Source organism: Triticum dicoccoides, chromosome 5B (genome assembly GCF_002162155.2).
Source record: "Triticum dicoccoides isolate Atlit2015 ecotype Zavitan chromosome 5B, WEW_v2.0, whole genome shotgun sequence".
Classification (NCBI taxonomy): domain Eukaryota; kingdom Viridiplantae; phylum Streptophyta; class Magnoliopsida; order Poales; family Poaceae; genus Triticum; species Triticum dicoccoides.
Window position 1 is genome coordinate 706,744,501 of NC_041389.1, and position 25,758 is coordinate 706,770,258.

Below are 25,758 nucleotides of genomic sequence, written 5' to 3' on the forward strand. Positions count from 1 at the left end.
TTTCAACCAATCACAGCCAACGAGCCTGTAAATCCTCCGTACACCGCCCGTACGTCTAGCATTGCTCGTGCTATAGTGTTTGTTCACTCATTTCAATCTGTATGTAGCTCACACGGCGCAACCTGTCAAAAAAAAAACTGCTCAGTGCAGTTCCAAAAGGCACATATTACACGATTTCCCACAAGGGATGGATTTCATACAGATTAGACAAGGCAGTAAATTCAGTACCGACAAGTTTGTTTGCTGGGAGAAACCTAGCTAGATTCTTTCTCTAATCTTGGTTAAGCAATCTGTACAACTGTGGATGGTATAATACAACATGATGATATGGAACATTATCCACTACATCTACCAAAAATCACACGACGATCACCTGGTCGCATCGTATATAGGGAACCAGCAAGAAGAAAAAATATCTTCTGACATCCTCAACTTCTGAGGAAGGAATCATGCTAAGCTTTTATAAGTAGCCTTAGTTTCCTATCATGCTTTATCATTGAACTTACAGTCTCTACGACCAACACAGTCTGCAAAAAAAAAGACAAACATTAAACTATACTCACTCCGTTTGAGCATCAATTAATTCCAGACAGAGGAAGTAGTGCAATAAAGATGTCAAAAGGTCAAGTAAGAAAAACTGTACATAATGCAACCAGTCAGCATTCTAAGCAAGCTAAGAAACACGATACTTTAGCTGACATGTTACCTCAAGGAACAATCAGCCAGCATTCTAAGGAACATTCAATATTGTGCTCACAAAGGGGTGTATGGTTACCTGAAGGCAGGTGCAAGCCAAACCAGTCGCGAAGTAGAAATTTGCATTTCCAGTACCCTGTCAACATTTTCATGTTAGTAACACTACACAACATGTGTGTGTGTGTGTGTGTGTGTGTGAGAGAGAGAGAGAGAGAGAGAGAGAGAGAGAGAGACCAACCCTCCAGATCCATAGGTTATGCATAACAGGGCTAAGGAGAGAGACTCCAATATATCCGGAAGCGACTACAATAGAAAAAGGGTGTACGGTGAAAGAATAGAAAAACGAACCATGGCCATCGGATCGAAGATGATTGGTACAGATTGAGTGGGAGGGTTGTAAGTGTACATTTCTTCAAAACCCCCTACTAGTATTTACATATGGAAGGTAACTTTTGCAATAACCACCCCAAATTTCTGATATATCAAACATTCTGTCCCTCATAAATAAGACAATTTCTCAAATCTGTACCGGGTCCAGAAAATATTGCATATGTACTGTATGAAATTTGATATATATATTTGATTTCATTAGTATCTTCTGCTACATTCAGAATCATGCAAGAAATCCAAACATGTTCGTCACTAAAATGTATGAGAACATCACAAATTTTTGAGACATGAGAAAATTAATCCATCCACTTTAAACCATAACTACGCATACATTTTAAATTGCACTATCCCAGACAGAACAGAACAGAACAGAGACGACACACATACATATAAAGTGTTACATAACATGAGAGGACCATTTTTGGTACATCACAGACAACACAGAGTATGCAGGACTAAAGTAAGCACCGCTGTCTGCTGAACAAGCTTGCCATCAGAATTTGCATCAAGTTTGCTCTGTTTGGTACACAACAGAAAAGCTACAGCCTTTTGCCTCCAGTACTAGTGCCTCTTGCTTATCGATCTTCTTGTGCTGGGAGAAGTCAGACCTAACAAACGAGATTCAGTTAGCACAGGTCCATGCAAGTGTCATGCGTTCGTACTTAATTTTTTTAATCATCGTTATCTAATGAAATGAATATGCATCAACAATACCATTTGATTGTTTGCTGCAGAAACCACATGGAAGGAAAAGTAGAGACAAATTCATTGCAAAATGCAACCTAAATGCGTCTATGCTGGACAGAGAAAGCCACTGGACAGTTTAATCACTCACGAGCAGTCATAAGTTCGAGAAGAACAATATTACCTATAACAAGTGAACCACAAAATGGTTATTTTTCTTTTGAAAAGATGAAGATTCTTCAGTTGCGCAATTTGTTTCACATGATGATATGCTCTCACATAACTTTCATCTACCTCTGTTGATGGAGGCAAGTGACAAATGCAATGCTTATTTAGTGGGTATAACAAGCTGTGACCGGCATTGGTACCTCTTGAGAGAAGGCTTGTTTCTTTTTTGGTGTACTCGCATCATGAATGAGAAGCATTGGGGAATTTATTTCTGCAAATGAGGTAGCATCACTCAAATCTTGATTTTGGACACTATTGGCCGATTCCACGACTGCAAACAAATATTCAGCAAAAAAACATCAAAGAAGGGATTAACGAAAAAATTAGGTAATGACATGATATTACTGCTTTTTTAGACTGTGCCTTCTCACCTGACAGTGTTGGTACATAGTTTGGGATTACTGGAACGGTGGGCTCTCCTAAAGGCGACGTCCCACCACTTCCTTCCATTTTCAGTTCGAGATGCAGCAACAAAACAGCGGAGGACGAACGTAGTACTAGTCGACGAGCTTTGATCTATCCATCATATGCAGAGCAGAAATTGCATTTCACTCCAAATCCAAATATCTGACTTCTTAATCACGTCAAAACATAAAAATCTCTGTAAGCTTCCAAGATACTGTTACTCACGATTAAAATATATACCTTCACAAAATGTTCATATGATTGCCATTCATATCATTCCCAAAGATCCAGAATTTTTTAATCTTATCATAGAGGATACAACATATGCTCCAAGCACTATTTTAAAGCAAGAGCACTTTCAGATATATATGTCAAAATATCATGTCCTCCTAAATAAAGTTGATATGCTACAGAATTGTGCTTGAAGTTTGCAGTAAGAGTTGAACCAAAATGATTTCTAAATAATATTATGTACTGCGAGTACTCTTTACGCCGAAGAAGTTTGAAGTACTAATAATATGTATGTCGTAGATGACATGTCGAAGCACAAGTATTCGGTACTTTCAGACTTTCACATTGTCCAAGTTAGTGTAAAATTTGGCACTTTCAGGCTGTCCAAGCACAAGTCTGAAAGTTTGAATTTTGGTACAAGCACAAGTAATTTTAGATTGTCATCTTTGCGAATGTTATCTTTCAGACTGTCAGTCTGAAAGTATGAAGTTTGGTACAAGCAGAAGTACTTCCAGACCGTCAAAGCACAAGTCTGAAAGTATGAAATTTTACTCCATAGATTACTTACAGACTGAACTCCAAGCACAAGTCTCGTTACAGAATACTTCGCACTTTCAGTCTGAACTCCAAGCACAATTCCCTTTACAGTGTAAAATTTTGTCCATAGTATTATGTTCTTGTTTGCGAGGAGTAGATGGCATGCACAGTTTGCAGTAAAAGTTGAACAACAGTGATTTCCTAAATAAATGCTACAGAATCAAGTATGAAAATTAGTGTATCAACCTTTCAGACAAGCATACATGAAGACTGGAGATTTCTTCTACGACGTTCCCAGATGGTGGAGTTAGATGCGGGGGTGCAGGCGACGTGTGGAGAATGGGCTCATTGGGGTAGGAGAAAGAATGGAATGAGAGTTTTCTATGGAGGTCGCAGCAGAGGACCTTGGAGAACTTGCCGCACAAGGTCTCAGCTTCGGACAGAGGAGGTCCGCCGGGGCAGCCAGAACGCCGGCAACAAGACGGTCGTGGATGGATCTGGACCTCCACCGGGCGCAATCGCCCAGCTAGACACCGGATCTGGCCCGCCGCCACCGTCGCCAAGCTGGAGCTGGCGGCTACGCGTTGGGGATTGGGGTTCGCGTTGCTGTGTTCTTAGGAAGAAGAGAAGGCCCAACCACGTTCCTGCAAAACGAGTAGAAGCAAGGGAGTTTTCTGCAAAGAACCAAGTACCTATGCGCTCAGATCCGTCCACTAGAATCTGGACCGTTCATCCAGGATCAGAAGGCCCAGACTTGTTTTTTCTATTTTTGCACCTGTGGACCGTTTTCTATTGTAGTCGCTCCCAATATATCCAAAAAATAAGAAGAAGATGAATTGCATCTCTACAGGATGCAAAGTTAAAGAGTATTAATTTCTTATGATATTAGACACTAATTCAATAATATTCAATACTGGCATTTTAGGTACCCGCTAATCCATTGGCGAATAGGCCTAGAAGTCCCAGATATAGAGCTGAATCTCCAGCCTTCAAGATAAGCATCATGAATTTAGGAATGAAACACAAGAGAGCAAAACATGAAACAAAACTAAACATCAACCTTATGCAGCCAAGGGGTCCTTATGCATCAGAAATACCATGTAAAATATACTCACCGAGGGATACGATTTCAGCATGGCGACAATTGCTGTGTAAACAAAGGCAAGGAAGCACGGTCGATGCTTCAAATGGATAGCCAATGGCAACACCATAAAAATGATGTTCATATTAAAGACTATAAGAAAGAAGCTTATGAAGAAGTCGAAGACTTCGGCAAAGAAATACATGCATTAATTCTCAAACGAATTAGACGAGTCAAACTATACTTGGGTTCCTTCCAATTACACTTTCTTAAGACTTACCATAACACACCAATATTAGGTGATAAATCATTCACTGTAAGGATAAAACCATATGTCCTGCAAAACCAATGCACACCAGTCAATACTAGGCATTTGGCAACAGTCAATTGCAATGCACACAAGTCGATAGTAGGCATTTGATAACAGATAAAAGCCAGTCAATTGCAACAAAAGATGACTTTGACTAAACAACAAAGTTCACATGTTGGGGAAATGGAGAAGATGGCAATAATGCTGATCCGAGTATGCAAATATCCAAAATTAAATTGAAATGATAAAAAAGAGATGTGTTCATTTCTCTTTTAAAATTAACCGTGAATGGGGAAAGTCTTAACATAAAATATTACACTCTTTCACATGATATTTGGCTACAAAAGTATTAAATGACCTGCAATCCATAGCCACCACCCCATCCATCAATCGATATCTTGGACAGCCTAGCAAAAACCTACCTGCGGAGGATCTCAGCGGCTCCGGCGGTGGAATAGGACAACGAGGCGGCCCGGCAGAAAACCGATCTCGCGGCGAAGCGGGCGGCTCGGGCGGACCATTCCATTTTTTTCTTCTTCCTTCCTCTCTTTGGCTTGCACCTTTTGGGTATTGCGTGCGTGGGTGTCCCCGGAGACACAGAAAACCGGGGCGAGAGGATGTTTGGTTCGGCAAATAAAAATCAGTGGGCCAAGAGGTGAAGCGAAGGACGTAATGAAACGGAGGTTCCCAGTGGCAGTGTGGTCACAGACGCCTCCTTTTTGCAAGCCAAATCAAGGTGTGTCCTTATTTTTGGAAGACTAATCAAGACCTTTCTTTATTTTTGATAGCCAAATCAAGGCGATTCCTTTTTTATCGGCATCCAAATCAACACGCCTCCCTTTTCTGGAAGTAAATATTAAAAAAGTGGCATCCTACGGTTTTTAGTGGGGTTTATTTTTTTAAGTAATGGGAGGAAAAAAACCGAGTGAGAGGGGGTGGTGGGTGGTTAGGCAAAAAAAAACGTGGGTATCGGCCTACCAACTGAGACTTTAGGAGTAGAGATGCATATCATTGACACTGGATTTTCCTTTCCGGTCTTAGAGCTAGATAATATATCACATAGAGGATAATATGTCTAAGCCCTAGAGGAAGCACACAATCCGCATCTGGGAAGATTAGGATGCTCATTAACGTCAATTACTGCTTTGTCCATATCCCCATTTTAGGTCGTTGGAATTTCTAGTACAACTATGAGTGACATGTTTGTTTACGCGGCCTCTCATCCCATATATTGAGTTTCATTAGTTTACATGAGGAATCTATCTTTGAGAGTTTTTATCCTTTCATTTTTAGAAATGATTTTGATTTTTGTTCACTTTTTTGTTTAGAAGCAACCATTGATTGATTTAGTTTGTTTAAATACATGTTAGTCACTAGAGATGATCATCTGTAATGGGATGTAATCAAAGTAAGATGAGAAAAATAATAAGGCACGCTAATCGATTACACTACCTTAATAGCTTTGGTATTATCACAAAAAAGTAAGAAATAAGATTGAGACATGATCCACAACATTGAAAATGTGAGAGCACTAAATATATGATCACCACAGTGTGATATTCATATGTTCAGCTTGAGTGGACTCCTCGAAGGTGCAATTTTGATATCCTCTACCTCCTCGCGGGATGTGCTTGCTCCGGTCGCCGTTCAACAAACCTACCATGGTTCCAGGTCCAACCCTCAACTCCACAACTTCCTCCTGGTAGCAACTTTACCAAGTCCTTTAGCCTAGAGAGCCTTTCTAAGACATTCTGGTAAGCATTTAGCAGGCATCCTCTGAGATCTTTTAATCCTCCCACCCCTTCATCTCTTGCCCATAATTCAGAAAAATTTAGAAAAAAAAACAATAACACGGATGGTTATAAAACCGGTCTGTACTTTGTCTATCGAACCTTCCCAAAACTGCTCTACTGGGCTGGCCTACTAAGGCGAGCACATAGGCGAGTTGGTGCTAAGCAAGATATAGCACTGGTGGTGGGGTGGTGTTTCGTGTCTCTAATTTTGTGCACCACCCTTTTTGGTTTGTCTTTGCATGCGTGGATTTTTTATTGGGCTTGTGTCGTTCAGTTATGAGGCCAAGCAGATCGATCGACCGATGAGCGTGAGCGAGTGCGGGATGGTGGTGAGCAACCACTTAGTGTCGCATCCTAGGAGGAATCATGCTTGGGCAAGGATCACCTCCTTCTTGGCGAAAGGAAGTAGGTTCAAGCAGCTCACAATCACATATCATTGAAGCGTGGCGGGTAGTCAAAGGATGGAAGTGGAGGTAGGGAGAGCAAGATGCTGAGAGATCGCGCGACGAAAAAAGAACATGCGGTGGGGAGAACCGAGAGGAAGGCATTGGCTGAGGTGTCAAGGTGTCAGCTGTGACTAATTTGGCCATGTCAAGGACCTCCTTAGCGTGGCTAGGTGACATGGTAAGGTGGATCACAGTGGAGGTGATGACGGTGAAGGTGGCAGTGAGCTTGTAGGTGCGGTAGGGGCCTGTGAGTGATGGAGGACAAAGGATGCGATATGGGTTTTGGAGTTGTAATTGTTGGTGAAGGCAGCCTACAGGATGAACTCTAAGTCGCTAGCCTTGCTATCTAGGTCACAAGAGGTACAAATGAGCAAGCCGAAGGTCGAGCCTGAGCCCGACAACCCTCCCCCAACCCCCATCTCGCGCGCACTACAGGACCAACATGTCGACCCATCGTGCGCTTGTGTCTGTCGATGCCGGAGAACATGAGGCACCCCCTTTGTCCTCGCGACAGCCTTGTTTTACCTTGCTTGGAAAGTGCTACCCTAGAAATACACGTCAAGATTCTCCGAATACTTGTTGATGAAACTCAACATGGATGGGGGGAGGGGTGTGTGTTAAATTCATCATTATGGATTGCCCTGCATTGTCACAATAATTCGCTCCATCGAAGGGCTCCCCAGGAGTTACCCCATAAAAGAATAATACTCTTCGCTCTAAATATAGCAACATTCAGTTTCACCCGTTAAAATAAACACTCGTATGTTTGGAGTGCCCAATAAGAATGCATGCTGTTTTGTACTGACTGTTAGCTAAACATCAATTGTTTTTTTCAGACTTGTTCACCCGACGGTCCACCTATTATCAAAATATGTCACTTATCTCTCCATACTTCCATGATCGAAGGATCTACGGTGAGAACCCCACGATTGATCCTGAAAGAGATAATTCAGAATAAGATAACGTTTCGGTGGTCAACATCGACCATGAATGGAGAGTTCAATAATGATGCTCATTCATTGACAAAGTTTTCATTTTCCCTTGGTGGAGGCAGACATGTATGGCTCATGGGGCGCGTATTTGACGCTCTCTTCGCAAATAACGGGTTAACACACAGATAATTTTGTGGTGGACGGACCCAATATGGCGTTGAGCGCTTCTCTAGCGAATTTCCTTCTATTTATTTTGTTTGCTTTCGTTTTTTCAGCCATTTTTCTACACAAACGGTTGCTGCCTTTTTTAGAGATTTCAAAAATTATTTTTTTAGAAAACAAATCTTCATGAATTTAAAACATACTCCTGGATACAAAAATGTTCTCAATTTTTTAATAAATCCCTAAATTTGAAAGATTTTCTCAAATATTGAAAATGTTCTCTAATACAAAAATATTCTCGAATGTTAAAAATGTTTTAAAAACAGAACAAGAATTCTTGAATTTTTAAAATAAGATTGATTTTTTTCTTTCTGAAATTCAAAAAAAAAATTCATGCATTTGGTTAGGTTCTTGAGTTAATAAATGAGCATTTGCCAAAGTTTGAGTACATTAAAAAACAAAGATAAGAAAATAAAAACTAGAAAATGGAAAAAGGAAAGGATAAAAGGTAGAAGACAATAGAGAAAAATGAAATAGAAAAATAGAAAAGAAAATAAAATAGTCTGAAACATTCTAGAAGGTTCCTAAAACCAGAAAATTTACAGTTGCAGTCTTCCCACTAACTAGCTAAATGCGCCTGCCCAGTTGGTCGCTCGCCTGGCTAAATTTGTGTGATTGCCCAACTATTTAACGCGATAAGTGACAAATAGGATTTGCCCCCCTTAAACTTGTCATGGCCATAAAAGTTTTTGGACCAGCCTGGGAGTGAACTATGGGAAAAAAATTATATGAGTCCAGGTCTCATATAAATCAGATGAGACCCGCCCTGATGAATGACATGTGACATTCACAAATCACAAAGCATCTAATCTCTCCCCCCCTGATTTCAGGTGGGGGGTGGGGTGGATGCTTTGTGATTTGTGGATGCCACGTGTCATCCATCAGGATGGGTCTCACCTGCTAATCCGTGAGACCTGGTCTCATAGAATTTTTTTCCTGAACTATGCCCACCTATGACTCCCTGTATAAAAAACCCCGAAACATTGCCCTTGAATTCTTGTGTAAGTTATCTTTACCTTGTATCGCGCTGAAAAAAGTTCAATCAAACTTTTATCCCAAGCCAGTTGAATTTCATCTAAATCTTTAAATTTTATTTGGTTATTTCATCCGAATTTTCCAAATTCATCGATTTCAGAGGCCGCTGATTTTTATTCCTTTTGGGTTTAAACCCCGAAACTTGCTAGAGACAGAGATGATTGATGCCCACCCAGGATCTCCAAGTTGATACAATATCGAGAAAAAATATAGGAACCGTAATGTGAGGATTGCCAAAGTTGAAATTCGTCACAGTACATTTTATTAGCAACAACCTCTGAATTCATGAAAGTAAATTTGGAACCTGCAGACTTATTTAGAATTGACTACATCCAAAATGCTTGAGCTTCAAAAAAATTATTGTACCTAGACACGCTGTAAGAGCGAGCGCGGCGGTGAGCCGTGACCACGGGCTCACCTTCCTCGCCACGCTCCACACAAAAAGAGGTCAGCCGGAGAAGACAGGTTTCGGCGTCAACCAACTGAACCAAGCACTTGTCTTGGTCGTTCACCTTGGGTCTCAGACGCTCCATGAGACAGTACTCGCTACCGCCGCCTTCGGGAGATGACATGGGCACGAGCTTGGTGTCGACGTGGCTCCAGCCAGCCGCGTCGTCCTCCTTGAGACAGAACAGCTTCTCCCTGCCGTCCTTCCACTCTGAGGGAGCACTCAAGACATTGCCGGCGCAGAGGTAGCCATCATTGACGGCGTCGAGACCGACCCACGCGTCGAGACCATGGTCGTAGTGGGCGTGGCCGACTACGGGCATCCGCCAGTCGCCAAGGCACGTCTACTTGTGACTTGTCGTGCTGAAAGAGAAGGTCTTGCGAGTGGCCTTGTTCACGTCCCGGTCCCAGCGCCAAGCGGAAACCAAGATCTCATGGTCGTGCGGGGCCGTTCCTAGCGGGGCGCGCACCGCATGCGCCAAGATGTTATCCGCGTCGAAGGGGAGCATCAGAAGATTCTCAGTGCAACTCCAACGCCATTGCGACGAAGCGGACACCGGCTGCCAATTCCAGAGCTTGTCCTCGTCTCCTCCGGCTGCATGGGCGGTGAGGCAGTGCAAGCCCGATGCAAAAATGGTTTTGCCGTGGCCAACGTACTTGTAGTATCTCTCAAACCCACATGACTCGAACAAATACAGTCTGTCGCCGACTGTAATGGCTGCCGTGCAGCCGCAGCCGTCAAGGAGGCTTTTCGGGAGGTAAGGCGAGACGACCTGCGCCGCCGTCTTGGTGTCATAGATGACGACGCCGCCGACGCTGACCTCTGGCCATTCCACGTCTCTGGTGATGCTGGTAGATGTGGCGACAATGCTGCTGCCAACCGCGGCGAACTGCACATCGTCGCGGACAGTGGGAAGCGCCACGCGGAGGACCGGAGGCTCCGGTAGGCGCCCCGTGCTGCCGTCAAGATCGTCGTCGTTGGCGAGGTCCAGCTTGTGGATGCCGTGTCCGTCGCTGTGGTCGTCCAGAACCACGTATAGATGCCGCTTCGCCGCCGCCGCCAGATGCTGCCGGTTGGCCTTGGCGAGCAGATCGCCATTGGAGTTGGAGTTGGAGGTGTATCCTCGTGAGCCGATCAGGTCATCTCTGCCGAGAGCTGCTGTCAGCTGGCTCGCACCATGGCGGAAAGGGCGGCGACGGGAGCGAAGGAGGTGTCGAGGCTGACCGAGGAGCGATCGCCACGCCCACATCGTGTATCGGCGGCGGCCTGAGGTTAGGGTTGAGAAGGAAAATACCTACCTGATCGGCGATCACTAATAGAAAATGGATTGACGGCTCGATCGATAGTATGCTACGCTACGCGCTTATTTGCGAGTACAAACTTTTTATAGAAAAATTACTATGTAAGCTCTACTACTCCTATGTAAATAAGCACTTAGGATTTGGTCAATTTTTGTATATACTCCTCCGTCCTAAAATACGTCCTAAAATAAGTGTCTCAATTTTCCTTTTCTCTATCTCTATCTCTACTATAAACTACCTAAAAGAACCGTAAGGTTCCGTAGCCCCTCTTACGTCCCACTCTTCGTCCATCCTTTTCGGTTTGCTATCCCTTACCCCTCGACCAGTTTTTCTTCCGATCCATGTTTGGTAAAACAATATATACTACCTAAAAGAATCGTAAGTTTCCGTATCTCCTCTTACGTCCCACTCTTCGTCCATCCTTTTCCGTTTGCTATCCCTTACCCCTCGACCAGTTTTTCTTCCGATCCATGTTTGGTAAAACAATATATATATATATATATATATACTACCTAAAAGAATCGTAAGGTTCCGTATCCCCTCTTACGTCCCACTCTTCGTCCATCCTTTTCCGTTCGCTATCCCTCACCCCTCGACCAGTTTTTCTTCTGATCCATGTTTGGTAAAACAATCAATTTTCGTATAGTAATTAATCTCTTTCTTTGGTAATCAATTTCAATTCACATCAATTATGGACAACAATCTCTCCTGTACCCCGCGCCCTTGGACAACAATTTCTCCTTTGACGAGGGAGCTGGAGACGATGCCATGATGTGGAGCATCTCCCGTAGCAGCGCTCAGATCGGCACAATGAGTACACCGAAGAAACCTTATTCCGTCCGCCATCTCGTTTCTTCTTCTGTGGCGGCATGAGAGATCATGTGGCAGTCATGGAGCATCGGCGGGGGCGGAAGCGATGTACCAGTTTCTTCTCTCTTCTAAGCATGTATCATTTCTCTCCTTGGTCCTCTCTCCTGGAACGACGCACGGCGGCGGCGATGTTAGAACGCCGCGTGGCTGGTCGAGGGAGCAGGGGGCAGACTTGAGGGGCACAGGGACTGAGAACGCGGCGTGGCTGGTCGAAATCAAGATCTGCAGTGCAATCAACATCTGCACAGCCGTGGCGTTCGTTACTACATCTCCGCTTCTTAACCCGCCACGCCGACGTGCCCGTCTCCATGGAACCACCTCCATGTCGCGCCACTCTGCGCCAATCTGCGACGCCGGCCACAGCCTCCACTTATTCTTTGTCTCAATCCGCTGGTCTAAAGCTCCCAAAGTCCAAAGCAAGAAGGGCCCATGGCGAGTAGGGAGCCATAGTCTACCTTAATCCAGGCATCAGCGATGCTTGAAGCCTTCAACCACGCCGATGACACCTGAAGCAGCCAAAGTCGAGGGACATAACCGCTGCACTAGCGAGCATCAGGTGCGTGTTTGCGCTTTTTCTATTTGTCTCTGGCCGTCAGTACTCACTACTTAGTACATACATGCACTTAGCTGAGATATAAATTCCAAACTGTTCTTGGGTGCTTCAAATGGGTCACGTGGAATTAAGGAAGGCGAAATCTGATGTGATGACGTATGCGTATATGTGACACCATGGTTCAATCTACTGTAAAGTTATCGTCCTAATGTTTCATCTTCTCCATTTTGATAGTACCATATTATTCTGTCTGAACATTTATGTGCGCAACACATTATTTTATCAAATAAAAAGATGTGAATTTTGAACTTCATCTGTTTTGATTTGCCACATCTTTTAATTATTTAATCCTACTCCCAGTTAACCAAATCATGAAGATTGTGATATTTTGTGCGTGGGCACGTGGAATGCCATTTTCGGGTACCGATGGTTTATGGAAAAAAGGTAGATAAACATGTCTTGTAAATGGATTGTATTATTGCCTCTCATTTTTTTTCTTTATCAGACAAGATATCTTATTTTCTGTAAAAACATCATGTCATTCAGATAATTATATTTCACTACGATGTTCTTTGGCCTTCAATGTCTTACAACAAAGTTTCCATAAGTTCAATGGTTCATAAACAAAGCAAAATCTCCTTTGCTTATTCATTCACATCAAGATATATCCCTGTATATTCCTCCCGTGGTAACGCACGGGCACGTACCTAGTACGAGACAATTTTTAATCTATTCATCAAATGTCAAGGTAGTACAAAGGACATCAGAAATAAGAATTACATCCAGGTTTGTAGACCACCTAGCGACGACTACAAACACTGAAGCGAGCCGAAGGCACACTGCCATCGTCGCCATTCCCACATCGGGACCGGACAAACATTATTGAAGTATATAGTCGGGAAGTCGTCGTGCTAAGACCTCATAGGACTAAGGCACCAGAACAGCAATCGCCGCCGACTGTAGTATACAGTCGGGAGCAACTTGGTGAATGTCGCACCAGCACCTGCTCACGCAATCGCACCTGCTCAAAGCAGCCCGTCCTCCGTCTCTGGCATGCTCGGCGGGGCTTCGTCTTTGGCTGAGGTCGACGCCCTCCCGGTAACTACTTTTCACATCGGCCCTCTTCAACACACACACACACACACACGCACACACACACACACACACACACACACACACACACACACACACACACACACACACAATCTTCCGTTTCCGTTTCCTTTCGGATGTCTGACATCGCAGACATGTCTTTGCAGGCCAACGAAACCCCGTGCACCATACCGTACACCATCATCGGCCAGAAGGTGGACGCGGTAAAGACGACGATAGTGAAGCCGAGGGAACGCTCGTTCCGCAACCGGCCGATGCCCAATGGCCTCCTCAAGGTTTTCGTGGCCAGTGTCAAAGGGGCCACAAGAATTTGGTTCCTCCGGTACCACTATGGGAGTATGACGATGAGACCCTGCCGCGGCTTGGCGATTGCAAGAGTTGGGTCCTGTTGTGGCCGAAGGGTCTCCTGCGTCTGGAGGCGGCCACCAATGAGAACACCTCAGCAAGGTATTAACACCACCCCACCTACCCAATTGGCGGCACCTGTCATCCCGAGTGATAGCGGACGACGGGAGGAAGAGGCTCTACTAGTGGTTGACGACGTCGCCGACGTCAAAGAAGCAATGAATGATGTCATGGACGAGGATGATGACCCTCTACGATTTCTCAATACTGGCGGCTATGACAAAGGAGAATTGATAGCTCAAAAGTACGACTCAGGATTTGAGCGTGATGAGTTGATGCTTGAATTGTTGGATGAGGAACGTTTTAAGGCTGATTGTGAGAAGTCTCTCTTCATGCAATCCTCTCATGACACGCCTCCAGATGCCGCCTCAACCCAGGATCAACAACGTGAGGGTCGTGCAATGCTGTAACCGACAACACCGGGGGTGGTGGTCAGGCACGGTATGTTAGTCTCAGTTCCGGTACCCTAGAAGCATAGGAAGAAATCGAGGAAAGGCCCTACTGGCGCCCAAGTTGCTTCCATCATCCAGCTGCCTCTGTAGCCTCGGGTTGCAGACCGTATACCTACCAAAGGCGCGGCGAAATTCTATGTCCCCGGTGATCCGATCCTACCTAAGAAAGCGCTAGAGGGCATAGATGACGATCCAAGGAGACTTCATGACGATGTGCTGTCGAGAGAGAAAAGCCTTCTCGTCTCGAAAAATCCAGGATACCCGCTCTACATGGTTAACGTGCCGCAACAAATGTTGTACGTCCAGACATTCCCCGCGGATAAATTATTCCTTCAATTTGGTTACCTCTTCAATATGTTTCACATGACAAAGCTAGATTTTACGTTACGTCCGCCTTTATGCCTTGTACATGAACTACATCATCAAGAGTGAGCGAATATCTTATATCTTATATCTCAGTCTGCGCAGAGCACCATAAATATACGAGGAACTACATCGCCGACTTCATGACCGCCAATAAGGATAAGGAGTCTATTCTCCCGCCTTATCATCCCATGTAAGTCATCCGCGTATATCCTCTGTGACACATACATACTTTCTTAAATTTTAGTCATTCCTTTGCATGCGTGGAGGCTAATTTTAGGTGTACTGTGCGCCGTCCTCATCATTCTTTACCCCCAATTCTCCCACGCTCTTTACTTGGACTCGTTGAAGAACATAAAGAAAAAGGATTACACACACATCAAGAGTGTTCTCGACAGTGGTATCTTAAGCTACGGCCAACGGGGTGGAGAGATCACGGTCAAGAAGACAAAGAACTGCGCGCCTTGCTTCGGCCATAAGACCGACTTCTGCTGCATCAGCAACCGAATGTTAGTCTCAGTGATGGATTCTACGCCATCAACCACATTCCGGAGTACAGAAGGGATCAACAGAAACTTCACATGTCACCGAAATTCGGCGACGCCGATATTCTGCAATGGGCCAAGAAACTAGGAAATGTACCGGATCATCAACTCTGAGGGGAGTTGTATCACATCCAGCGTGAACGTGCCCAAGTCATCATGAAGGAGGTCGTCAAAAAAACAGGGATGTTCTACGAAGAAGGGCAAATGTCGCGGGAAGACGTCCGAACACGCGTAGCTGCTCAACGTCTCAACCTGAAGCCTTTCACGCAGCTTGGATCATTCCTCCCTAATTTGGAAGAATGGCACAACATGTTGGAGTGACTGACGATGACAATGTGTCTGTTTAATCACTACTTTCTCTATGACAAAACTTTGAACTTATGCACGACAAAACTTTGTGATGTAATTAAACTGACCTCCTCAATTAGCATAGTTCACTCTAGTAAATTAGTTTGGATATGATGAACTTTGTTATTTATGTTTACGATATGTTGCTTCTACTTTTGCTGACTACGTCTCTTTGTGTTGCTCAACTATAGATTATGTTGCATATTATTGATGAATTCATCATGTGCCGATGCAGGTATATAGATTATAGATGGCGAAGAAGTGCTACGTCGTGTATGTAGGGAAGGTTCTAGGAGTGTACGACGAGTGGCTAGGGTGTAAGACCCAAGTGTCGGAGTTCTCGGGCGGCAACCAGAGAGATTTCGATAGTAGACTCGAAGCAGAAGCTAGTTACTTGTGGTTCAGGCTTGCGCGAGAGAGGGATCGGTACCGACGCCTCAGCTCATAGTGATCGCTCTTCTCTTCTGTATCATAGTTTAGATATAGATGATGAAACATGTGTATGTGATGACCATGGAGTTGCTCGTATTCGAGACATGTTGCATAACTTGTATCGCTATATTGAGATGATGATGAGAGACATCATTTGTGTTGGACAATGTGATGATATGATGAGACTATTATGTGTATAATATGATGAGAATATTGTTTGTTTATGATATGATTAGACTACTATATAAAATCTGTACAAATACATCGCAAATACGTAGCAGAAAAACAATTATGCGTAACGCTGGTTAACAAGAAGTAGTAGCGCCAGTAGGTTAGGAGCGCAGGGTGGAGTCCCGCGCTACAGCTATATAGCAGTAGCACTGGGCAGACCAACACTACTACTACAAGTTAGCTGTAGCGACGTAGTAGTAACGCGGCCACCCGTGCTACTGGTAGGCAAAAGCCCAACGCTACTGCTAGAGTTTTCCCTAGTAGTGGCAGCGGCACGGTGGAGCCGGCGTCGACGACTACGACAGAGGGGTGGAGGCAGGTGGCGACGATGGGTTGAGGCGAAGAGGCCAGTGGGGTGCACCACGTGGATTTTATTGTGGGGGAGAGGAAGTGGCCAGTGTAGAGCAGAAAATATACGAGACTAAGTCAAATGTGTTATATCATGACACTCGGCTTACATGCTTGGTATTTTCTTCAAAAATGTTTTTCCTTTAAAAGAAAAGGCTTATGTAAGCCGAATATGCCGTTAGAGGACACCTGACCTATAGAGACCGTTGTTGTGTTAATTGCAGTGGGATTGACCACATGACAGAATATACCGAGTTTTTTTGTAAGTGGTGTGTGTTTGATGATATACTTGTCTTACTAGTAAGCTTGCACGTGCAACGTACGTCTCGACTGAAAACATGTTATACAATGAAACATATTATTTCTATGTCATAATATCATTTCAAAAATAAAATTTCTAAATCCCGAGTCATAATGACGTGTTGATTGTTTCATGAATCAACATGCCCCTTGCCCAATAGGGTGACGCCGGGCATTAGCCGGGCGATCACGTTCGGCGATCGGCCCCCTTCTCGAGTTGTACGATCGAGACGTTTGCACCCCTGGATTTTCCCTAATACCCTGGCTTCTATACTCCCTCAGCACCACTTGCTACACCACTCCCTAGCAAACATCGGTCCCCGTATCACTGCTCGTAGCACCCTGTTCCGCATCATCGCCATAGCCGACGCCAGCCGCCCCGCGACACCGCTTCCAGCATTTGAGTGCCACTTCGCCCGACTCACAACAGCTGTCGTCGGCTGCTCACCTCCCTCACAGAACGGCATCGCTTCGCTCGCAGCAAACCATCAGGCTGCGTCGATATCATATCTTTATCACCAAAATAAGACATGAATCATGCTACTCATTACCTACAGGTCCTGACCAATGTAGTTCAATGGCCAGCCCTTCCCCCTGCGGTTGTACCAAGCGACGGCCCATACATACCCGTCGACCGACAATGCGGATGCCCGAGCCAGTGCAGCAAGAATAACACTTATTACGTGGAGATCCTTACCAATATAGTTCACTTGACAACATTTAGTGTTCATTCTTCCCCTGACCAATGGAGGTATAATTAATTTTTTTAATCTATCCATTTTAAATAGCAGAAGAATACTCATGAATGTAATCAACTGAACTAAGAATTTGCTAATATGTCTAGCAGCACACATCTCTCCTCCTCGTTCCTCCTCAGCACAATTGCATTCCATAGTATGGTTATACATATCCTCAAACATGTAGGAACAAATATTTGTCTTTCTCACGTGCATGAAGAAATACTTACATTTACATGCTAGAAAACTAATTGGATGAGAAGTACATATGTCGCTCATTGTTGTCATTGTATAAAAACAGTACAAAAGTGGGACTATAAACTCACCAATCCTTGTTGTCTCTCTTTATTTACAAATCATTTAACCTCTGCCTCACACAACGTATATATGTCTCAGCATGCGGCATGTACCTTTTGCCAATGTCAACATACTCAAATACGACTTCTTCACCAAGTTCCAATGTAACAGGCTGTCAAGAAAAAATATGCAATACCAAAGGTGAGAATGGCAGTCTATTGCCAATATATTCTACTGTAATAATTAGTCTAAAGTAGAAAAGACGCATAATATGTGATAAATTAGTAGAAACTATAATCCTTTTACCAGTTTCATAGCTCCAAATTAATGCAACCTGATAGTTTACCCATCCCTTCACCTGGTGACCTCTTGGACTTAAGTAGAGATGATTTCTGAAACAAAAAGTGAGATGTTTAATCTGGACCTCACCCAAACACACTTCTGTACTTTGTCTTGCAAAATATGTATTCAAATAGCTTGCATAGAAAATGGTGTCAAGAAAGAGACAACTTAATCAAATGGCCTTGCTGCATATAATCGATAACCTTCAAGCTAATTGGAAGTCCATATTTCTTTTATCAAAAATCATAATAAAGTTCTTTATTTCTGAAGGCCAAATACACTCCCTGAACTCAGAATCTGCATGGAGTTCCAGTAGAAGGCAAAAGCACGAAAGCTGCCTCTAAAAGACTCCCACTTGAAGGGTCAATAAGAAAGGAATTCCTCTTGCATCATAACAAAGAACCTGCTAGGCAGGATGCAGAACCTGAATGGCTTTTTACATCTGCATAACACACTGCAGTTTACGAGAAACCGCAAAAAAAATTATATCACCCAAGTGAGGCATGAGCTAGTGCGCCTTTGCAACCGAAAATGACAGATGCGCCGACCCAGATCACGAATCAAAGCACATCAACCAGCCTAAAAGATAGAACGGAGAATTCAACAACACGAGGGAGAGGAGTTTATCCCATTCACTACATATTGATTACCTTGATTCACCTCACATGGAGCCTGCTTGGATTTTTTATCAATCACCCTTGTGGCCTTGTCGACATGGCACATAAAAGATCGTTAGAAACTACATGACAGAGACGTAGGAAGGTGAGTAGCTACTCTTCTACTGACTCATAAGAAGGTGTAGGAGCGCGTGGAGCTTATTGGTGGAAGTTCTCAGAAGAGTAGGAAGATGCCTTTGCGGCATCAAGCTTGTGAGTAGCTACTCTTCTACTGGAAATCCCACACACTACCCTGAATCCATGACATGGTAGCCGGATCACCTTCTGTTTCAGCGGATATGGGATATGATTGGAATAAATACTCACAAGAGCGACCAAAATTAGACGATGGGATTCCATGGTGTTACCTGGGAGAACGGGAGGGTGTCCACGTGCAAGGACTCCTGCTCCTCCTGCAGCAATCGTCTGTCCTTCTCTATTTCTCCCGTCCGATCCCTGTAACATAGATGCAGATCTCCCTTCTCAGAAATGCCATTACATGTTAGTCGAAAGCAATTCCTAGTTTCCACAAGCCAAAGTATATAACGATATATGAATATATGTAAATAAAAGTATTGCTAATGTCATAGTTTGTCATACTTCAAAAACATCCTATCATGTCAAATGGCCACAAATAATTATGTAAACATCTTATCATGTCAAATCATTGGTGACCATCCTCCTTGTGATGCATTTAAAAAAAATGGAACTTCCTATCTGTACTTACATTACGGATAACATACAACAAAATATAATTGAAATTCAATAGACTTCTATCAGATGACATGATTGTGAAGATCAGTGCAGATTTCAAAGCCCACTTTCTAACATATATTGGTATGTGATACTTGTAATCATATATAAGCAACAGTGCGATGTTACCAAGCCCAGTTTCTAACATCTACTGGTATTATACGTGAGGGGAGGAGGACATATATTTGGACATATATGATTCTGTCAGAAAAAAATGCACACACAAAAACAGTACTTGCTCAATTTTTCCTCCGTACAAGCATGGTTGGTTCTCAACTGAACATGGTAAAACTGACTTGGAAGTAGTGGAAAAATAAAATGCACTTATTAGGCATGTAGAAATCTGACTTGGAAATCTTCAGTTGGTTACCTCTCAAATCATATTTCCTTCTACAAAAGCCAATTCTCTGTTGAAGTTGGTAAATCCGACTTGGAAATCTTCAATTGCTGTGTTTAAGTTGCTTATTTCTCGAATCTTATTTCCTTATATAAAAGCCAACTCTACATCTGCGTAGTAAAATATAAATTTTCACCTGCAAAGAGATCAGGTCAAAGGATTTTGGTTCTGCGGACTACCAAAGTTATGTATTAGTACTAACTTCGATCAGCATAAAATAGCATCCTATTGAGGATAATAGGAAACAAAAGATGATTAGTGAATACAACTACTTGTATGTGTACAACAATAGTGGATGCTTTACAATAACCATGGAACTGAAAGGTACAAGGGTAAATGCAATATCATATGTAGGTATAAACTGGGACTGAGTGCAATCCATGTGATAAAAGAACCTGAGACAAAAGTTTGGCGCAATAAACCAGATGAAACATTAGCTAAGCTGCAACTGAAAAATAAATACAGCTCTAGCTTTCTAACATCCCTTCTTTATTTTGCTCATACCGGGCATTTTCCCTTTGCCTTTTTGGTTTTTCTTTATCTGTAGGATAAACAAAAATTACTGTTGGCACAATATGAGTGAGATGTGAGTAGCAGTTGCTTATCATTACCCAAGGAGCGGCTGCAGTTTAAGGCTTTAAGTTGTGTCCGTGACACGCTTACGTGAGGAGACTCGACACCGGAATCATACCAGGTGATATTGAGAAGTGTGGTAGATGGAGTCATTCCTCGATAAATAATTCCTAGCTAGATGACACCTTAGCACACAAACAATTTAGAAACAAAAGCACCTGGAGCTTGAAGCTGGATTGGTTCCCTGCTTTGTTGACTGTTGTAGTGTCGACAGAAGCATAAAATAAATTTAGCAATCAAGGAAAGTGGGCAGTGGCACAAAGCCTGGTACCAATCTCTTTTGACCTTCTCCTGAATCCCTATGCTGTATCAAGCCAATGTAGATTGGAGAATCAGGACTTCAGGAGTACAGGAGCATCCGGCTGGGGAGGCGGCGACCCGCGGCGGGGGCGGGCTCCGCGGCTGGGGGGGCGGCGACCCGCGGCAGGGGCGGGCTCCCGCGGCTGGGGGGGCGGCGACCTGCAGCAGGGGCGGGCTCCCGCGGCTGGGGAGGTGGCGACCCGCGGCGGGGGTGGGCTCCCGGCGACCCGTAGAGGCTTCCCGTGGCTCCGGCGACGCGACGCGGCGGTGACGGGCTGCGGCGAAGGGCGCGGCTGCGGGAGGCGAACGGCGCGGGAGGAGGAGGAGGTCGTGCGGGAGGAGAATGAGGAGGTCGTGCGGGCGGTTTTCTTTTTTTTTACTGCGGGGCAGATTAGCGATCGATCGATTGTGGCTTATTGTGTGGTTGGTAGCGTTAAACACAGAATGACTAAGGGCCATTAGATTTTGATGATGAATGGATGTGATTGTTTGGATCTGCTCCTCTTTTCTTTTTGTAGTGATAGTAGACTGGGGGCTCGCAGTTGCCGTGTGGTTTCAAAGGGTACTCGGCTCGCAGTTGCCGGTTGCAGTTGCTGTGTGTATTTTGGAAGGTTCTCGGCTTACACTAGGTTAAGGGGAGTACCAAAGAAGAAAAAATCTCGGCTTATGCAAAAACACTAGGCAACATGTGTTTTTTCCGAGTGAGTAGTACCATGCATGCATAGGTGCCGGAAAAATATGTGATGAAGAGAGAAAAGTGAGAGAAATGCAAAAAAAAAAAAGGAAAGGTCAAAGTTTTACTAGAAGCCAACTGGAGTTTGCTCGTTGCATGCAATTGCAAACAAAATCCCTTAGCGATATGCACTGCGCTAGCAATCCGGATACGAACTGAAGACGGGAAGCACTATTAAATTTTTTTTTTTTGCGAGAGGGAAGCACTATTAATTAAGGATGATTAGATCGATGTTTGCGTGGCGAAGCCGTGCGTTTGACAGAGAGAGATCCATTGGATTAGATCGATCGTTTGCATGGATGGAGACTCGCGTGCGTTTCCAAGAGCTGAATCTCAGCTTGCGGTCGTTCTACGCTTACGATACAAGGAGAGAAGTACGTATATATAATACACCTTACGGACCGTATATACACTAGATGCGTACGCTAGCAATCCGTATACGAACTGAAGACGCTCCTGAGTCCGAAGCACTCTAGTAGTGTATTGAACAATTGATCAAGGAAGGCACGTACATAGCCCTGTGTCGCCATCCATCCATATATACCTACCTAGCTAGGGTTGCGCACCTACGGACCTTCCTTAGCTACGTAGTTCCTTCCGATCAAGGCGACGAGAAGTACGTCCGCGAGCTAGCTCTGATCAAGGGAAGGCGATTCAATATGGCCGGCCATGACGAGCTCTTTCCCGTCGGCTCCACCTTCAGTCCCCAGGATCACGAGCTCATCAACCAGTTCCTCCGCCCGAGGATCGCCGGAGCAGACCGCGGCCGCTTCAGCAGCTTCATCCACGAAGACGACGTCTACTCCGCGCCACCCGGGGACCTCATCGAGAACCGTGCCCACGCGCCTGGCTCCGACAAGGACGACGGGAAAGGAGGCGTGTGGTACTTCTTCTCACCGGTCCGTCGTCACAAGACCAAAGGTGGCCGCAGCGGGAGACGACAGCGCGTCGTCGACCACGACGAGGGTTACAACTGGCACTCGGAGAAGAGCGAGCCCGTGCTAGACACTCAAGGTAAACGGGTCGGCCTCATCGACCATCTTTCCTTTGGGATCAAGAGGCCTGGAGCAGCTAGAACCAGGGTTGGGTGGTGCGTGAAGGAGTATGGCCTCGACCACGACGACGAACAAGACGGTGCGGCCGGCCTGGTGCTATGCAAGATCTACGTCTCACCCCACAAGAAGGAGATTACCTACGCGTCGGTAATCAACGCCCCCGGTTCCAAGAGGAAGAGGAAGGCGGCCGCCGAGGTCCAACATCCAGAGGCTCCACGTCCCAAAACCCCACGCCGCCAAGAAATGACCATCCAAGAAGAAGAAGAAGCCGGCGGGACGCTTCGGGAGTTCGAGCGTTCGTTCATGTCCGACCAAGACGACGAGACGTTGCCCCCCGGAGTAGTGGACGACGGCAGCGTGGATCCAGGCGGGTTTTTCACCGACATGCTTCTAGAATTAGGACTGACGCTCTAGGGAAATACTAAGGTGGCCGAGCATGGCAGCGACTGTACATTGGAGGAGTCCTTAGCCGGCGAACATGGCGACATCCACCGAGGCGTCGAGACGGTGGAGGAGGATGACGGCAGCTTCCAATGCACATGGGAGGAGCTGTTCGGCAACGACATGGAAGGGGTATGCCCTGCCCCGGCGACGGCGTGGTCGCACGTGAGGACCGAGTGTGCGTGTATGTGAGCGACAGTGTGAAATTTGCATCCGAGTGTGCGTGTATGTCTTGTTGATTGCACATTGTTGATGAACAAGCCATCCATTTGTGCAGTGCAGCAGATTAAGTAATTGATATTCTTTTATCATATATTCATATTACACTACGTAATGATTAGTGATACAATTCCTCTGTTCCTAAGCGTGAAATAAATACTTGACGAATCAAAAAAAAATTCCTGTCTGATGAGATCGGTGCATGTACTTTGCTGCAAGAACACCTAGCTCTAAGCATTTTATTCATCGAAAAGTGTAACCATTACTTTCGTTTTCTTAACAGACCTAATCCCAGCCATTTCCTTTAGTCCTCATAAAGGATATACATCTTCCCAGCATACAAAGGTATCGGGGAAATGAGAAAGGGAAGAAATTGGTTTAAAGCACTAACAAGAAACCCACCGTGCATTGACGGCGTCCACGCATGCACTATGGTGCAAAAACCTGATGGTGATGGCACCTAACCACTAGCCTAACAAGTTCAAAAGAGCCAACATCTATCAATTCAGTAGCAAAAGAACGCAAACTAACAATATATGACCGCTAAAACGTCCGTGAAGGCAACAATGGAAGTTCGATGTAGCAGTGTGAACATCTTGAGCAGCAGCACAAATCATAATCAGTTAATAACATTGTCTAAAAGCATCGCCACCCAATGTTTCAAAGGCCTCAACTTTCCCATCTTTCTTAGACTCGCCCATCTTTCTTCGTGAGATATATGTTCGATCCATCATCTTAGCCTGATCTTTCCAAACCCTAGCTTGCAAGCCAGCAGCATACAATGCAGGTGGTCCAATTGTTGGTTTGTTGACCACATCCCTACCTCTCTGGTCTCCCGAGAATATCGTTCCGTCCTCCCTAGGTCTTGAACTGGCGAGGGAGACCATGGCAAGGAAGGCCAGCAAGGTCCGAGTGGTGGACCGGTGGCGTCGTGGCAGCATCGCGTGCTAGTGCCATTTGAAAACTCGTATCAAGCACCCTAGTGTAGTGCTAACCGGACTGTTTTTTTGTTACAACAACCACAAAAGTTATATCTACGGCATCGTCGACGGGGACGGCGACCACCAACACAAGCATCTTCCTCCCTTTTTCAACAAACACCATTCACCCCTCTAGCAGACCTTTCCATCCAAGTTTCCCTACATCATTCATCTTTCAATCCATTGCCCTTTGATTATCTGTGTGGCTTCTCTGTCATTGTGTTGTTTTCTAATATATGTGGAACACAGCGAATTTGCTTGTTTCCTAGAAAGATATAACAAGGAAGTTTTACAAAAATATCATGTGCACTACAATTTGACATAAGGCATTTGATATATACCGAAAAGGGGTTTCCCCCCGCTTTGTATACAAAGCAACCAACCAAGCCGTACAAGGATAGGTGTTGGGGCGGAAGCAGCACAGTCACGCCCAAAAGAAATGATAGAGAAAGAGTAAAAGAAACAAATGCCGACAACGTCGGATCAACGAAAACGAAGAAGCCTCGCGAACGCTGCGCCCACCGGGATCTTCCACTAGGCTCCAAGACTCCGAAGCGCCGGCACCTATCAACACCTCCAAGAAGGATCGCGACGATGACGACGCTGCTGCCAAGGGTTTCCCCCGGTACACGACGAGGCGAGAGGAAGGGTAGCCCCCGACGCCCTCCAGGAAGGTCAGGAGGCACCCACAGGCGCCACCGCGCCGGTGTCGGCCAAGCCGACAGGGGTTTCCCCCGATTCCAACCCGCACCTCAGGCGCTCCAGAGCCAGCCACCAAATCAACCACCACCCAGCGCCAACACGGTCAAGAGGCCCCCACGCCGTCTCACCACGACACCGCGAAGTGAGGACAACACGGCGAAGAATCAGAGCCGGGACTAGGGCAGCAGCACCGTCGGCACGCGGGAGGGCCCCACCTCCACCGTCAGCGACGGTAGCCGTCCGGACGCAATAGCAGGAGCACACCAGGCCCGTAGGCCCACAGGCCCGGCCGAGCCCTCGTGGGCCCGTAAAGCTCCCGCCCTCGCGCTACTGCCGGCACGCCATCGACGCCACCGCCCACATCCGAGCCGCTCCTCCTCCACACCGAGCCGCAGACAGTAAGGCCACGCCGGCGCCGGCCCGCTAGGACCCAGATGGGGCCCAAAGGGCCCAGATCTGGGCCGGGGGCGCGCCGCCGGCCACCAGCACCACCAGGCCACCCCGCCGCCAAGAGGCAGCGCCACCACCGCGCCGGCCGCCGGCCCCTGCCACCAGGAAGCCGGACCACCGCCCGCCGAGCTGCACCCGCCGCCGAGCCCTGCCCCGGGAAGGGCGCTGCGCGGGGGGGAAAAGAGGGCCCGCCGCCGCCGAGCCACCCGGCCAGATCCGGGGGCGCCGTCCGGCGGCGGCGGGGGAGGGAGAACGGAGGGGTGGAGGCGAGGAGAGGATGCGGAGGAGCCGCCCCGGCCGCCGCCCGGGGAGGCGGCGCGAGGCGGAGTCGGGGGAGGGGAGGCCACAAAAAATCGGCATTTGA

The 25,758-nt window shown here is 45.8% G+C and overlaps 1 protein-coding gene, 2 long non-coding RNA genes and 1 pseudogene across 3 annotated transcripts; 1 reads left to right on the top strand and 3 right to left on the bottom strand.

Moving 5' to 3' along the window:
* Positions 1-92: 92 nt before the first annotated feature.
* Positions 93-4,457, bottom strand: LOC119310647 (phosphatidylinositol glycan anchor biosynthesis class U protein-like). The gene is made up of 7 exons (XM_037586320.1): positions 4,287-4,457; positions 4,101-4,158; positions 3,974-4,015; positions 935-978; positions 776-832; positions 507-527; positions 93-122 (listed from the first exon to the last, which is right to left on the bottom strand). Exons 1-7 carry the CDS (start codon positions 4,455-4,457, stop codon positions 93-95), a joined length of 423 nt encoding a protein of 140 aa, XP_037442217.1.
* On the bottom strand, positions 1,398-3,803 carry LOC119306773. Its single transcript, XR_005149033.1, has 4 exons — positions 3,418-3,803; positions 2,370-2,572; positions 2,139-2,269; positions 1,398-1,694 (listed from the first exon to the last, which is right to left on the bottom strand). It is a non-coding gene; the product is annotated as an uncharacterized LOC119306773 (long non-coding RNA).
* Positions 4,458-18,039: 13,582 nt separating the features above from the next.
* LOC119306774 lies at positions 18,040-20,404 on the bottom strand. Its single transcript, XR_005149034.1, has 4 exons — positions 19,855-20,404; positions 19,100-19,187; positions 18,726-19,013; positions 18,040-18,125 (listed from the first exon to the last, which is right to left on the bottom strand). It is a non-coding gene; the product is annotated as an uncharacterized LOC119306774 (long non-coding RNA).
* Positions 20,405-22,216: 1,812 nt separating this feature from the next.
* LOC119304960 lies at positions 22,217-23,235 on the top strand (annotated as a pseudogene).
* The last annotated feature ends 2,523 nt before the right edge of the window (positions 23,236-25,758 follow it).